Below are 16,322 nucleotides of genomic sequence, written 5' to 3' on the forward strand. Positions count from 1 at the left end.
TCATCCCAGGAGCTAATAGATCCTGGGGGTAAGTTCATGAGCCAAGAACGGGCGGAGCCCCTCAAGGCAACATGGAAATAATTTGCCATCACCTTTTCACTGCCTCCGACCGCCTGGACGGCTGTAGTGTATATTTGGAGGAACTCGACGAGGTCGATGGACCCGTCGTACTTCTCCGGTAGCTCAGGGCGAAACATGGAGGGCCATTTGACCCATCGAAGCTCACTAGAGAAGGCACGGCAGCCGGTGCCGTACCCTGTGGCGCGGGCGGCGCTCCTTGGCGGAGAACGCCGGCGAGCCAGGGAATCCTGGCGATCGTGGGCCGGAAAAGAGGAAGCTTGGTCCTCAGCCTCGGCCTCCTGCCGGGTTTCCCGCTGGCGCTCGAGAGTGACGCGCGCATCTTCGTGGCCCCTCCGCTCGTTGATACGCAAGCGGAGGTCCTGGGCTTCGAACGCGGCCAGGGGGGTGGCGCTCCGCCTGGAGGCCCCCCGGCCTGCGCGAACGTTGCCCGTTGATGGGCCGGTTCGGGTGGCGCCACGCTGGATGGTGGCGCGAGAATTCTCGGCCAGCACCTGGCGGCGAGCAGTGCCGACAAGGGCAGCAACTTCTTGGATCCAGCGGCCTTCCGGGGTTTCTGGAGTCGCCTGAACAGGCGGATGCCTGAGGAGAGCATGCGCCGCAAGCAGCGCGCTCCCGGGGCCGGCCTCGCTGAAAGTGAGCCTACACCGAAGAGGCACCCGACGCTGTCCAGAGGCGGACCTGACGGCCAGAGTTTCAACCACCTGCTGGGGGTCGGAGCCGGCAGCGGCGGCGGCCCTGCTAGGCCCAGCGCCTTAGTCCCCTTGGGAGGGTAAAGCCGCACGTGCAGATTGCGGCTGCTGCTGGGACGCAGCAGCGGCTAGGACCTCCTGTGCGAGGGGCTGCATTTCCTCACTGGAACTGGAGCCGGAACGCTAGAGGCGGTGTCCACCGGCCATTTTTTTTGTGGAAGAAAACAAACAAAGAGATTCAGGGATGTTCCCCCCTACCTGGCGCGCCAGCTGTCGGAGGATTAACTCCTGTCGCAGGGATCCCGAGAGACCCCTTTTTAAAGATTCGGCCGGGGGGATGATCCTGAATAAGTTCGTCGGAGAAATGAATGAGAGTAAATGCAACGGCCGGTGGTGGGGGTGATGATCTAGTGCAAAGAGAAGTAAATACACCGGAATTTAGACAGGTTCGGGCCGCACGGGGGCGTAATACCCTACTCCTGTATGGATGTAATAACTATCCTGAGGAAGTCCCTCAAGGATGTGCTGGTTACAAGAATATTTGTCTAACTAAAAGCTTGAGTTTCTTAGTTCTTGGGCAGGGACTGTCCCTTGTGCGCTGTGTTCGTCTATGGTTCCGTTCTCGCTGCTTGGGTGCTTGCGGTCTCTTGTTCACTTCTTGGATCGGGTTGGGTTTTTTCTTCTGTGTTGCCGGCTCTTTTAAGCACTCGCCAGCTGCGACATGCCCCGAACGGGAAAAAGGGGGGCACAAGTTCCAAGACATCATGACTGGGAAAGGCGTCATCATTCCTTCTGGGTGAAGTGACCGGGGGGTGGAAAACGAGGCGCACGCCCGATCACCTGTCACCATAAACGCCCTGGCAACGAGCGCCGTAGAGAGGACCCATCGGGCAGCCGTAGAGCAACCCGGTGTGCCCGTCCTGTCTTGTTCCTCTGCCACAGCAGGGCGGCAGACGGAACGCCTTGATCCTGGCGATGTTATCCCGAGACACGCCGGATGATACGGGACGGGACCCGTGCAATTAATAGCCCCACGCCTCTCTGCCAAAACATGATAGGAACTGACACTGCGGCGGGGGCAGTTGGGGATGTCAGGCCACGCACGCTCATTAAATGCGGCTTCGGACCTCTGACTAATTGACACCTCATCGGCGGGTGCCTCGGGGGTCTTTCTGGGTCATCGGGGCACCGAGTGCTCGGGGGTACTGTTCACCTCCCCGAGCACTCTTGCACGAACCTTCGGGGAACCGAGTGCTCGGGGGCTGCCACGTGCAACCCTGAGCACTCTCTCCCGAGCACTCTTTCTCGGCCCTTCGGGGAACTGCGTGCTCGGGGGCTGCCACGTGCAGCCCCGAGCACTCTCTCACGAGCACTCTTACGCGGATCCTCGGGGAACCGAGCGCTCGGGAGCTGCCACACGCAGTCCCGAGCACTCTCTCCTGGAACTTGGCTCTTCTGATCGTCGGGGGGCTAGGGCGCTCGGGGGTGACAGGGCACCTCACCGAGCACTTTCTTCCCGGTACTTAGACTCCGCGGATCGTCGGGGAACCGGGGTGCTCGGGGACCAGTGACTGTGGCTCCGGGCACCTTCTCCCGGGACTTGAACTTTCCTCACCCCGCAGGAGGGACCTCGCGGGATGGCGCCATGTGGTGGATGGCTGGCCTGGCCTCGGGACTCAGGGACCCCCGGTTCTTGATACACCGATAGTTGGTTACTGTGTATATGTCGACACACTGCTATTGGCTTCTCAGTTCAAAATCTGTGAATTCTTTGTTGAGGCAGCAGCAACTTCCATGATGTTTTATCTCTAGAGAGCTATGTTCAGGTTTTGCAAACTAGTTGAGAACTTAGATGCTTGCTTAGTCGATGATATGTCTATGTAACAGCTAGGGAGAAGGAGCTTTGAGTCCTGGGGCCAGCTATAGTGTTATGAGAGCAATTCATTTGCAATATCAACCTATTGCTTAATCATTGTTTTAGACATGATGTATGATTATCGAAATTAGCCTTGATTCCTTTTCTTTCCTCTATTGAGAACAGATTATACTACACTTGATTTCAATAGGGCATAAGAAGATTGTCATCCCTGAGAAACCAAAAGCACAGAGGACGCTAGCACTAGAGGACCTCCCGGCACAAGATGGGGCAGATAGGAGCCAAGCTCGCACCCAGTGTCCTCCTCCGGCAGTAGCGAAAGCCAGTATCACAGCTCAAGCCCTAACCCGTCACCAAATTGGGAGAGCCGACGTTGGGCAAGTGACGAAGAATACAATCCCGCCGAAGACGTATTGATGCGAGCGAGTCAATACATTTTATACTTGTTGAATGGAGGAATATTCTTTGTTTATGTCAACTCCCATTTTTTCTCTTTAGATGGCGACAGTGTAGTCTCCAAGCCAGACAGCTGGTAATATTGCACGAGCCCGAAAGCTAAGGACACAAACACAGTGGTCGACGGACAAGGTTACTGTCATGGGAATCGATGTTGACAGGCTGCCTACAGATAAAGAGGCCCTGAATAGATTCTGGAGGGTCACATGGCTCATTACTCAGGAGAGGGTGCCGATAATGACTAAGTTGGATGACCTCAGTGACGAAGCGAAGATGGACTTGTTCAATAATATCGTCATGAAATATCTGGAGTACCCTAGAAACATGAGCAAGCGTCAAAAGAACGTTGCAGTCAATGTAGCAATGAAATCGATCGCGAAACTTCACCGAAGTTTTAAGAGCAAGCTTGTAAATTGGTACTTAGCAAAAGGGGTGACACCCTTTGAGAGCTACAAGCACTTGAAATCGGAAGATTGGAATGCTTTTGTGCAGATGAAGAACTCAGAGCAGTTCAAGAAGGAGAGTGAGGAGAAGAAGCAGTTTCGAGCTAAGAACAAGCATGACCACAGGACCGACATAGACGGGTACGCTGGGAAAAGAGCGAAATAGCAGGCAGAGGACGAGAAATTAGCCAGAGAAGGCCTCGAGAATTCTTGGAATCAATTCCCTAGACGATCGCGGTCATATTTGCGTGCAATGGGTGAGCTATCCGAAAGTGGGGAAATCACATTCAGAAACAGCGAAACCCAGACAGTCGCAGAAAAAGTCAAAGAAAAGGCAGCCGATGCCAACTAAGGTTCTTTCACTGGGGTCAGGGAACGTGATGTTCTCACAGCGGCACTGGGAAACCCGGAGCACCCAGGTCGAGTGCGAGGTGTATCAAGTTCCCAGGGCTGGAAATACAACTTTCCCGAAGATATCGGGATGTACAAGAAGAGGAAGAGGTCAAGTGCAGTGGACGTAGATGCATTGACACGAGACATCACCCAGAAAGTTTACTCAAGTATCATAAGGCAGTTTGCAGCAAAGGGAATAATGATTTTTATGCCACAGGATTTTAGCCTCGGAGCTACAGGGAAGAGTAGATGCGCCTCCAGGGAGGTCGAGCAACAAGTAGCTGCTGCCGAGACTGGGCCGAATATAATTGACATGCTAGAAGGGCTCACGCTCTATAGCCTTGTAATCAGGCCTGACAGGTATCGCATCGAGGTTGCAAGGGGCCACATGCTTCTAGGCGTCCATATCTTACATACAATCCTGATACGTGTAGGCTATGCCGTGGTTACGGTGGCCATGGTACATAGCAATACCACCGATCGCGTGTTGGAGGTCCCCCCCCCCTAATGAGGAAGTCATAACTCTCGGTGAAGCTCTTTATCAAAGGATCCAGTGGAAGAGGGGCGACATCTTGGTCTCTAGTGCATCCCAGTCTAGACGAGCTCCAAGTGCACCGCTGTCGCGCTGCTCACTTCCAGAGAAGGCAGCTTCACTACCTTCTCCTCCTCTAGAGAAGCTGGCTTCACCGCATTCTCCTCCGCATCCGGTAGCCCCGCTTCCAGACCCAATACCGTCTCCCCCCAAAGAGCTCAAAAAAAAAAGAAGGAAAAGGAGGTCAAGAAGAAAGGATCTAAGAAGCCCCTGCCGGAGATGTCGAAGGCCATTGTACCAGCGAAGTCGAAGGCCATTGTACTGGTGAAGTAGTCCACAGACAATGCACCAGTGTGGACTCAGGCCAACACGAAATTCAAATATGGGAGGCCCTTGATGACGTTAGATGAGCTAGCAAGGGTGGGAAAAGCATATGTTGACCTGCATAATTACTACGTACAGGCTTGTAGAGACAGCAATACTCAATCCATAGTTGTACAGTACAAACAACGACACTTCTTAAGTGATCAAGACGGCTACTTCATTGTGGGTTTTAATGACTTATATGACCTCTTCAACCTTGATGGTCTGGACGTATTGTTATTACGGGTCTTCACATTGTAAGTCCTTTGATACTGGGTATTCATTAATTAATACTATTAAGTCTTGAATCTAACTGTGTTCTTATCTGTAGACACTTGATGAAAGAAACAATGAAGAACAAGGATCCCGTCGCATTTCTTGACCCTGAGGCCATTACAATATCAGTCATCCAACTTCACTCCGACTACGATGTGAATCATGTGGCCAGGGCAATGCAACAATACTCAAAAGTGAAGTAACTGATGGGCACCCACAATACCGGTGGCCATTGAATCTTACTTAACATTTGCCTCGAGTGGGACTTGGTGTTCTATGTCGACTCGTCAAGACCAATATCTACAAAAGGCAAACTTAGACCGCGTGATTACAGCGCTGTAAAACAACTCCTTGACACATAAGTTATGCCTGTCTTAGTTCACATATTAAACTTTTCTAACATTCAAAGGCTCCATAATCGATCCCTCTTTATGCAGGGCTTTTGACAAGTACTTTCGAGCTCAACCTGATTACGGTGCAAAAGCCGGCCACAGGCTGACACACAAGACCGGGTACGAGGTAAGTGCTACCAAACGGATTACCAAATATTCTCTGTTGCTGTTTTTTTTTCTTTTCATCTAACAGTAAAGTTTCTTTTCAGCAGTGCCACCAACAACCACTGGGCAACACCTGCGGATTCTATGTTGCATGAAATATGCTCCTCACACTCCGAGCAAAGAATATCAAATCCCTCGATGTAAGTTCAATACAAGATTATTTGTAACTAATTTTGGTAATTAGTTTAATTCTATTATAACATGACATTGGTTACACATTAAATTATGCAGAAATACAAGTGTATGTTTCTCCACGTCGGTGCGCTCCTGGATATTCGACGACGGATTGCTGAGTTCATGGTGTCTGAAGTCATCATCCCACAGGGTGAGTTCCACTATAGAAGTTCTAAGTTGTGAAGTCTTATGTAATTATGAGTTGATTGGAACTTTATAACTTTTGTGATTCTGTAATGAATTCATTTGAACTTTATAATATTTGCAATTCTGTGATGAAGCGAGTTCTTATATAAGTGTGTTTGTCGATATGTATTTGGATGCGTTGCTATTGTTTGCAAGGAGAAGACGGCTGCCAAATCCTATCTACGTTCCAGGATGCAACCAGAAAACAGCTCATTCCTACAGGGTAAGAGAAACATAAGTGACGGGTAAACTGTCTACCCGTCATTTATGTTATTTATAAGTGATGGTTACCCGTCACTTATTATACAATATGAGTGACGGGTGAAGAGGTCACCCGTCACCTATAAATTTCTCTCCAGCACATGAGAGACATTCATAGGTGACGGTTAACAGTTATTACCTGTCACCTTTGTTTATCATTGGTGACGGGTCCCTATTCGTCATCAATAACTAGTTATCAATGACACATTCGGGATAATACCCATCACCCATAAATATCATCATCCATCAACCATGTCTGTTTCTTATGCAGTGAACAAGCATGACCAAAGGAAGCATTGAGAGATCATTGGTGAGCTCCAGAAGGATCACACAGACCGACACAGTCATTCTCATTGTTCCACCGAGAAAAGATGCTGCACTAAGAAGGGTGAAAAGGCCGGGGTCAAGGTCAGATACGGATCCAAGAAGTGTTCCCACTATGCGTCCATATGTGGCTCCAGCAAGAATAACAGGGATAAAGAGACCAGACGGGACAGCAACGCCATAAGTTACAAGTCCGAGGCAGTAAATAGCAGTGAAGAAGATGAAAAGAGTGGACATGTGGAACTCGGTCGCGGTTCCATTGCTGAAGAGATTGCGGATGGCATCATCATTTGTGTTGAAGAAGAGCGATGCAAGATCATTGTAATGTCCTGGTGGGCATTGGAAGTTCTTAAAAATGCAGAGCGACCCACGGTTGGACACTGCTCCACAGCATCAGCGGGGCATGGGGTGCATGCAGCAAGCCAAGGGAGGCCATAGGAGCACATTGATGTGATTATTGATATTGTTATAGTGAGAAGGATCTTGTATGGAGCACCTCTCCTGCAGGCAGATAAAACAATGCAGATGATCACATCTTAAAATAAATAGAGCAAGAAGAAATTTAAGTAAACACGCTGATCACAGTTGGGTACTTACTCATTGATGATACTGTAAATACGGAGGATCTTGTCCAAGAGAAAGTTGAAGAGGCCTCCAAAGATGCCACCGATTATACCAAGGACTGCAAGTAGATCTGGAGTACTGTAGGTTGCAACAGTTGAACTGAGATCAAACATGATCAATCCACCTTGCCCAAAGAACCACATTTTCCACTACGACAGAACTCAATCAGTCCCCTCAATACCACAGCAACAACAGCAGTTGTAAAGAAAGTTCTCCACAATAGAGCACTTCGTCACCTGTAAAATGAAGTATAGAAACACCACCATGGGTAAAACCAAATCATTAACAGGAAAGATAACAATAGATAACTATGCTATTCTCATTTTTTTTTGGGGGGGTGGGGGCGTTTTTATCAAACAGTCCATCCATTGTAACCACACGTCCAAGTAATTATTATCATCAAATAATAACAAACATGCCTTAAATCAACATTAGGAAAAAGATACATATTGAAAGCTCATAGATGACACATCTGCAACACTGCACAAATCCAAGTACGCAAAACATCAAACTGAGCAAATACTTGGCCCAAAAGAACAAATGGTAACTTCAGACGAAAGAGGTGCTACCATGATGCCGCTTCCTCAAGAGCAAAGAGGACACCGCCAACAGGTGCACGGAAGGCAGCTGCCACTCCAGCTGCAGACCCACATGTAATCAAATCTCTCCTGTAGCTGTCGTTCTTAAAGTATCTTAGCCAATTACATGTAAGATGGTACTTGCGTGAACCTCCCTGGCCAAGCAAGTTGGCGATGCATGCCCCTGTATGTACCATAGGACCTTCCTTTCCTAGTACAAATCCAGCTGAAACTCCAAGTATTGAACCAAAATCTGCAAAGTAGTAGAATACTTCAGAATACGATATTTCTACAACAACTCAAAACCCATTTTCATAGTGGTAGAATGTGTTTTCATGTTTCAATGCACCCAAATGTGTTTTCATGTTTCAGTATGAATGTTGTTGATAATTTCTGGTTTGTATCATTACTGATCTTTGTTGTTAATGTACAATGTGTTGATGTCCCATAAGATAGTCACCTAGGTCTCCATTTGACTTATCAATTCATTTGTAAACCTATTTTCGATTGATGATCTGTCGAAAGACTCAAAACACATTGCTTTTTCAATTACAGTAGTAGAGATTGTTACACCATTTATGTCTGCCTGAAGGACGTCATGCATTCCTGATGCTGTTTTAGTTCTTAAAGTGATGGAATGAAGTAATACAGATATTGTTCTGAGTTTGAGTTTTGATTTCTCTGAACTCTTAACTGATCAGGAAAGCCACAGTGGACCTTCATTTGCTACGGTATTTTGACATTTGTGTATGTTTCCCAGTACTTTCATGTGCTGGAGAAATATAATAAAAGAGTCGGAATCTACGATCGCCGTATCATGTGTCATGACACATGATCTGCAAGAATGCGACATGATTGGACACTCTTCGATCTCATTGTCGGCAAGGAGTTCTTCCGTCCAGTGGCTAATGTTCATGCTTCAGCCAGGCACGTGAAACCAGAAGCAGCAACCTGTCGCTGAAGCTGTAGTGGTGCGAGAGGCCAGCCCTGAGTCATACAAAGCAAGCTGCATAGCAACAAACAACTGACAACTCCCAGCTCCAGCCGTTGCCATCACCGCAAGTCTGAGAAAAAACCCTGGCGCCCTGTGGCGCCAAACGTCATGTCACCATGCTATTTAACTACAGTGCCGTGATATTTGACGTCGTGCTATGATACTTGAGCAAGTGCTTCCAGTGCACATCTTACGTGATGTCGTGCAATGGTCTAACGGCGCCAAGGCCGCGCGTGGCGTCGTAAAAAGAATCTATTTCTAGACATCTTTTGTAGTCATTTGCAATGGCCTCACTCTATTGCATTCCTCTAATTCTACTCATCGTCCATGGGTATATATTTGGTTCACGTATTTGTCTACTTACTCCGTGTAGTCATCGTCCGTTTGGTGCTTGCTTGGATTATATTGACGTGTCTCAAATGGTTGTCTCAAATGTGACATGACCAATCCTTTGATCAAGAATTTCTTTTGGCCTTCGCTGAATCATCTGTTACATATACATGAACGAATTAACTCAGATCTCCTACCAATAATGGGATCTTATTCCATTGGCCAGGCCCCAGGGGGGAAGAAGGAAGGAAGGAATCGGAGGTCATCAGCAAGCACCGGTGGGGGGCTGGCCTACCTTCGAAGAATCCCTCCCTCCCAACCAAACCAAATAACGCCATCGCCATGGGTGGCCGGCCGGCGTGTAGCACGCACGTACGGCGCTCGAACAGGACCACCATCGGCGTCGATCGAGTTTCGTTCGTTGGCACGTGCAGCTCCCAACCCATCCCGGGCACGAGCGAGAGGGGCCGTTGGCACGTGCTGGACTGCTGCCAAAGCTATGCTATAATGCTACTGCTAGTTCGGAAAGAAACAGCGTGGAACATGCATGCTATGCTGCTCAAGTCGTTCATGCAGATGCATGGACCCACCCGGCCGGCGATCCCATCTGCTGGCCATTGCGCATCGACCAGCCAGGTAGAGCAGGCTCATCCACCTCTCTCTCTCCCTCTTCCACCCGTTCTTTTCTTCTTCCTGTTGAGGAGAGGCTCCATTAGCTAGGGGGGAGGGGGCTGCTGCCCCTGGTCCCACACGAATCGAAATCCTGACTTCATCACGATCAACGGATGAACAGTGAAACATGAGGAGATAAACAGTACAGTGATGCTGTAACAGTATAGCATTAGTACTGTAGCAATATTGTAGTATCAAATTTGATGCGTCCATCTCAAATCCAACGGCTCACGTCAATTTTAAAATCACCAGACTTCAGGTCAATGTGGTACAGGCTTTGCGTGTGATGGAGGGAAATAATATTTCTACTCATGATTCTTCAAATCCATATATCACGTGATTGACCTGCTTGAACCCACTCACTCATGTGTTTTCCCCCTAGAAAATATTGAGCCAGACACAATTGTGTAACAGTAAGGTAGCTTATGTCAACACGCAACACAACGCACCCGAGGGGAACAAAAGTGGGTAACAGTTCCTTGGTGTCACCAATGATCCAAGACTTTGGTTTACTGATAAACATGAAGCTTATGTCACAAGTGTTTGTGATTGTAAGATTTTAGTATCTTCATACTGCTAGTCCGCACCCTGTTTCATATCCACGAGCCATGAGCATGATATACCGCCGGATTCAGTCCATATTTTGCTCTCCCCTGATGCAAATCGATTCATATACAGCATCAAAACGTTCTCCAAATGCAGCAAAAATCGTGGACAGATGAATCGAAACGTGGGTCGGCCGCTAGTGCAGTATTCCCCACTGGTGCAGGAAACCTTCTCCTGTCGTCACCTCCAGCACCAGGAGAGCCAGGACGGCCAGCATAGCAGCCCGGCCGTTCCAGGTCTCTGCGCTCTTCGTCCAGCCCCACTCCCACACAATCACCGGGGGTGGGAGCTCGTCGCGCTTCGAGTCGTATGCTGCTAGCAGCTCCTCCACGCTCCCGAGTGGTACGAGTGACTGCAAATGCATTCCACCATACATAATTACAACTCTTAAGCAGATCAGATAATCATAGCAGGGATATGATGTAGGTAAATGATGCTATGGCTTCAGAAATCGCAGCATCCCGCACTTGAATTTGGAAATGACATTCACATTCCATCACATTTTTCATTGTTTTGATACAAAAATATTCCTAAAACAAGAGATGCCCATATGCAACTGTTCTGGCCTAAGATTTTATTCACATCTCATGTATCGTTCAAGCAAGAATAGCAAGATTCTTTCTTTCAAGTTGGGCAAGTTGCAAGATAATCTTGTAAGGTGGTGGAGCATGATTCTGTACAAACACATGCATTTCAGTAGCTTTCGTTTAATTATGAAAACCATTCAATTTCTGACTCTTCTTTTTTTTTAATTCCACCTGATTTTAAAATTTGACCTTTGTTCTCAGTGCTATTATTAAATGTAGCTAGCCCAATATGTGCAAGTGTATGGTTAGTTACATGAAACCTCAATAAGTCGGTTAAAAACAAGGTCAGACAACCAAGCTCTGAGGTATTCTCCTAACATTTTCTTGAGAAAAATGCATGCATATTTGAAGTTTCCATTTTCGAATAAGGCAAAAAACATCCATACACAAAGCATCATAAACGGTAATACTACTCGTTATGCAACAGATACAAGGAAATTTTATTTGTCCTATGAATAGTTGTTACCTGCCGGGCCTCAAGATTGGAAACTGCCATTGCGCCAACATAAGGCAGGCTTTCAATAACAGCATCAGCAAGATCTGAAATGAATGTGGGTTCACAACCTAATGCAGGAACTCGTCCCCATTGCTTGATGCCAGATTCTAAAGCCAACTCCTTGTATTCCACATCAATTTCTTCCAAAGTTTCAATGTGTTCACTGACAAAACTGAACAGGAAAGACTATGAGAAAAGATGAGGATTGTCCAACTAAAATTGACAGGAGAAAACAACAGTCAGCAGCAAGACAACAGATGTGAGGGTCATAACAAGCATAACACAGACAGATCATCACTTTAATCAAGACAACAGAAGCCAAGTTAAAGAGAAATAATACCTAATGGGAACAGCTAGAAGGCTCTTTACCCTTTTCTGCCCAAGCTCAATAATTGTCTCATCAGTGTATGGTTTCAGCCATTCCACTGGTCCTACTCGGCTCTGTAGATTCAGATTTCATTAGAAGAGTGACCATTAGTAACCACCATATTTGGCTGATACCATTACATTGAGAGGGTTGCAGTGACCTGATAAGCAAGTGTACATGGATTTGTTATTCCTCTTTTTTCGAGTTCTTCCATGATGAGATCGATACACTCTTCCATCTCTGCTTTATATGGATCACCAGCTTCTTCTACATATGCCAGAGGAACTCCATGAGCACTGAAAAATATCATAACCTGCAAGTTGATTTCCCATTAGAAATATTTTTTTATTCATAAGAACTCAGCAATTCAAAAGGTAAAGTGCACCTTGGTTTCGATGACAAATGGATGCAAAAATGAAACAGTCTTAGCCAATATTTTTTCAATAGAAGTCATCTTCACTCAAACATTATCCCAAAATTTGAGGAAGCATTCTCCAGAGGCAAGAAACTTTTGAAAGAAAAACAACTTTTTTTGTGTCTAAAGAAGTCAAATCTACTACCTTTTTTAGAGATAATATATTCTACCCTTTTTAGCAGTTCCAATAGAGTTCCAATAGAGCCTTTTCAAGATGCCTTGTTAAAGGTTATTAGATCAATAAAAAAAATAGGAACAACAAGAATGAGAACATTTCCAGCCTAAATGTATGTCCTGTTTTGTAAGCATTGGCAGCTTGGAGCACATGGAAACATGCTTGTTTGAAGAAAAAGTGAAAACCCATATTGCCTACTCTTCTACACAAGATATAGCCTTGTATGATGATTCATAGCACATTAAATGTCCTCCAAGTTCAACAACCCTATACTTTTGACTCAAGAGAGCATCATAAGTGCTTGAAACCATGGTTCATACTTCTTACCTTTTGGGGTTCTGAAAATTTTGTTAGTTCCTTCTCAATCAAAGTTGCCATGGCCTTGATATATCCTTCACGTTGATACCAGGAAGGTATAACTGTATGTTGCATATTCACCAGATACTCATCCTCTCTAAAAGAAATTGAAAATGACATAAATATCGATTCTGTAAGCATCAGCGATATAGATATTTAGAATTCAAAATATTAAATTGTTGTGGACGCCTTTGTGGGCCGGACTTACCGGCGCAAGAGGCTTGGCAAGACTGGCCTTGCGGCCACAACTTCAGAGGAGACGGCTTAGAATAGATGACTTTGTTTGGATTGCTTTGTTAGAGATAAGTCAGTTGTTTGGAGATAAGTTAGATAGATATTCGAAGGCATTGCTAGTTTGGATTGTTAGGATGCCGGCTCTATATAATGAGCCAAGATTAATGAATAAAGCAAGCAAGGTTTAGATCTAAATTCTACTCAGAGCCTCCATTGAGGGGGCGAGTTAGCTATCTAACCTTGCAATTCTCTAGCCATAACATAAATATACCTGAATATGCTCTCCAGTAAACGGAGACTTGAACCACTAGTTGATATGGAGAACTGAGGGTACAGAGGCAGCACAACAAGTTTTGTGATTCCATCCCGTTTTATCTAGAATACAAAGAGAACAATATTAATGAGTTTTTACAAAGATAATAAGTATTTTCTAATAGATACATATGAACATTGAAGCACGAGGAAGTTGCTATTTAGTATATCTAGAATAGCTTTCATATCGTGAATGGTTTCATGAATATGATGACATGAGTACGGTGTTTACCAGTTTCTCAAAGTAAACAAAAGAGTGTTTCTTAGTATGTTTTTAGAATTAAAATTGCACTCTAGATTCATGTTCTTCTGCAAATCCTAAAAGGGAAAAATGTTATCCATACAAGAAGATTTAGTTAGAGACAACCCTCAACTCATGGCACATGAGTTTGTCTTACATTATTAAAAATAATGGAAATTTACGGGTATAATTTTGTTGCTGAGATAATAAAAAACTGGAAATCAACAGAATACACAAGTGTTTTGGATATATGCCAAGCCCCTACTTGTTCTATAGCTTCCTCAGTGAAGGGGTGCCAATACCGCATTCCAACGTACACCTTGGCAGGAACATCTTTTTCACATAATGCCTCCCTCAATGCTTCAGCCTGTACAATCCATAAAACCATGAAACGAAAGCTCATAGTGCAGTTTCAGACATAATTTAGACATTGTAGCAAAAGTGGAGAAACCATTATTAATTCTAAATTTTAATATAAATATAGTAATATAGCGCCATACATTCACACTTTAATCCTATCATTGCCCAACAAAAAAATAACTGACCAACACAGTAAAATCCAAAATTCTGTTTCATAGCCAGTTGCTGGAATTCCATAATGGCCAAGAAACATAATTGAAACAGCAAATAAAATTCTGCATCTTCTCATAGAACAAGATCACCGGGAAGTTTCCTAGGACTAACCTGTGAGTAATAACAATATTAACCCTATTATTTGGGAAATTCATTGAATAAATAAGTGAGAAGCAGCCTACTGTATTCATGCATGTTGAGAATTGATATTGCAGTATTAATTCTAGTTATTTGAAGTTCCGAAGATCCACTGTAACACTAATGGATGGGTTAATTCGTCATCTGACAAGAATACTGATTATTAGAACTATTCAAGAGAAAATTCCTTTTCCTCTGACCCTCTTGTATCCTTTCTCCAACTCTTGGTGAACAGAAATCGACATTGCTAAGAGAATCAGTGCACGGCAGCCATGGGAATCAGCAAACTAGACAATTATAGGTCACAGTGTACCTGTGCGTCTGTAATTTGTCGAAGAGGAGAACCGCCACCTATGGATGCATAACCCTCCTTGCTCTTTGGTGCTCTCACTATTGATATGAATTTTGCTAGTGGCTTCTGTAGAAAGCGAAACAGCCTAGGAAGACGGATAATGTCCTGTCATCATGCATCATGGGATATCCAATGACTAAGAGAAAACAACTTGCACAATGATATACTCAAATACAGTTGTAACATGAATCCACTCTCTCTTTCTAGCTCAAACATCCATAACATAATGTTAGAAACTTAGGCTCCAAGGTTGATTAACGTGCACAACTAAGAGCTTGGCATTCACAGAAAATTAGCATATATAATTGGACTTTTTGCATATCTCCAATATAATTAAACTTGTGTATTTCCATAAAAATTTAAATCTTCGACCACTAAATGTTTTGGCGACATAATTTGTTAAATCTGCAAGGTAAAAGTATGAAAAAAATATAGTGAGTGGAAAAACTAGATAGTCCATATTGCTTTTCAGTATGGTAATTACCGGATCCGCAAAAAGATTAAACAAGAAAGGCTGCACATCATCAAGAGTCTCTGGGCCTCCGAGATTCAACAAAAGAACACCAATTTTTTCATTACCAACAAGAAGTTTTCTGAAATCAGACTGGGAAGTAAGAACTGCCTCTGATGCTGATGAATATCCTCTAAAATGATCACTCAGGCCACGCGATGGTTGAGAAGACCACCCCAAGTTGCATTTACAGGTTGAAGATATCTTATGGTAACACTGTCCAAGAGAAAGTCCTGTGCGGTTACCAATTGAGCAAGATTTAACTGCATATATCCTCGATAGATTGGCCCTGTTCAACACAGTAGATATGTAAGTCATAATATTAAAAATGGCATCACATAGTCATAAAAGATACTGTCTATGGTCTATGCATATCATCGAGTACCGCACTTATGCATGCAAGAGAGAGGTGTGACACTGCGTATCAAAACGTCAGTTCAAGCTGTGGGAACTAATAAAATGTCATGCAACAGATACAGGTATATGTAGCCCTTGTAATGTACCAAACTCCACCCAATTATACAAAAAAACTAAATAACCAGCACCAGTCCATCCCTCTTAACAGCACCGTAAGTTTCAAAACCTGTTTAGGAACATGTTACTTAAGAGCAACCAATACTGGCCTCTAGCTAGTTCTTAGCCAGAGTGAGATCAAGTGTTGAACTTTAACATTGCTGTTTATCTTTCTTGACTTCAGGTGCACGAAAGTGTTGGAAGTTTGAAACTGACAGTTGCAATAATCGGAAAGAGAAAAGGATATACCTGGCGAGATTACGGGGCGCGGGCTTCTTGGGGAAATGGGAAGGCCCTGCCTCCACCCTCCCCATCTCCATCACTCCCCTCGTGCTCGCCTGGCTCGACGACCACATCCTCTCGCCTGCGTTAAGCTCCCCCCGCATTAAACCCCTGCAGAAGGGGCGAAATTTCCCAGAGCTCGCGGACCAGGGCCCGTTACACGAATATATAAAGGGGCGGAAATAAGGACCTTACCTCAGGAGGAGGAAGGACGGGGCGGCGCAAGCGGCGGAGAAGGCGCTCGCCGTCGCCGGAGATGGTGGGGAAGAGAGAGAGTGTGGGCGGGCGGGTACGGGGAAGGCGTGTCGCTACTCCGCGACGCACGTGAAAATAATCCGCAACGGTTTTTTTTGG

The 16,322-nt window shown here is 45.3% G+C and overlaps 1 protein-coding gene and 1 pseudogene across 2 annotated transcripts; both read right to left on the bottom strand.

Moving 5' to 3' along the window:
- Positions 1-9,481, bottom strand: part of LOC133917911 (chloride channel protein CLC-c-like) — a 31,848-nt pseudogene extending 22,367 nt beyond the window's left edge.
- Positions 9,482-10,292: 811 nt separating this feature from the next.
- On the bottom strand, positions 10,293-16,322 carry LOC133919098 (ferrochelatase-2, chloroplastic-like). Of its 2 annotated transcripts, none has more exons than XM_062363355.1 (11): positions 16,164-16,322; positions 15,936-16,050; positions 15,147-15,462; positions 14,624-14,767; positions 13,865-13,966; positions 13,318-13,421; positions 12,783-12,909; positions 12,026-12,178; positions 11,839-11,939; positions 11,469-11,670; positions 10,293-10,767 (listed from the first exon to the last, which is right to left on the bottom strand). In XM_062363355.1, exons 2-11 carry the CDS (start codon positions 16,040-16,042, stop codon positions 10,552-10,554), a joined length of 1,572 nt encoding a protein of 523 aa, XP_062219339.1. In that variant the 5' UTR covers positions 16,043-16,050; positions 16,164-16,322; the 3' UTR covers positions 10,293-10,551. The 2 variants fall into 2 exon arrangements, with proteins under 2 accessions (XP_062219339.1, XP_062219338.1); XM_062363354.1 differs by having other exon boundaries at positions 15,936-16,079; positions 16,164-16,314.

This window comes from Phragmites australis, chromosome 5 (genome assembly GCF_958298935.1).
Source record: "Phragmites australis chromosome 5, lpPhrAust1.1, whole genome shotgun sequence".
NCBI classification, from domain to species: domain Eukaryota; kingdom Viridiplantae; phylum Streptophyta; class Magnoliopsida; order Poales; family Poaceae; genus Phragmites; species Phragmites australis.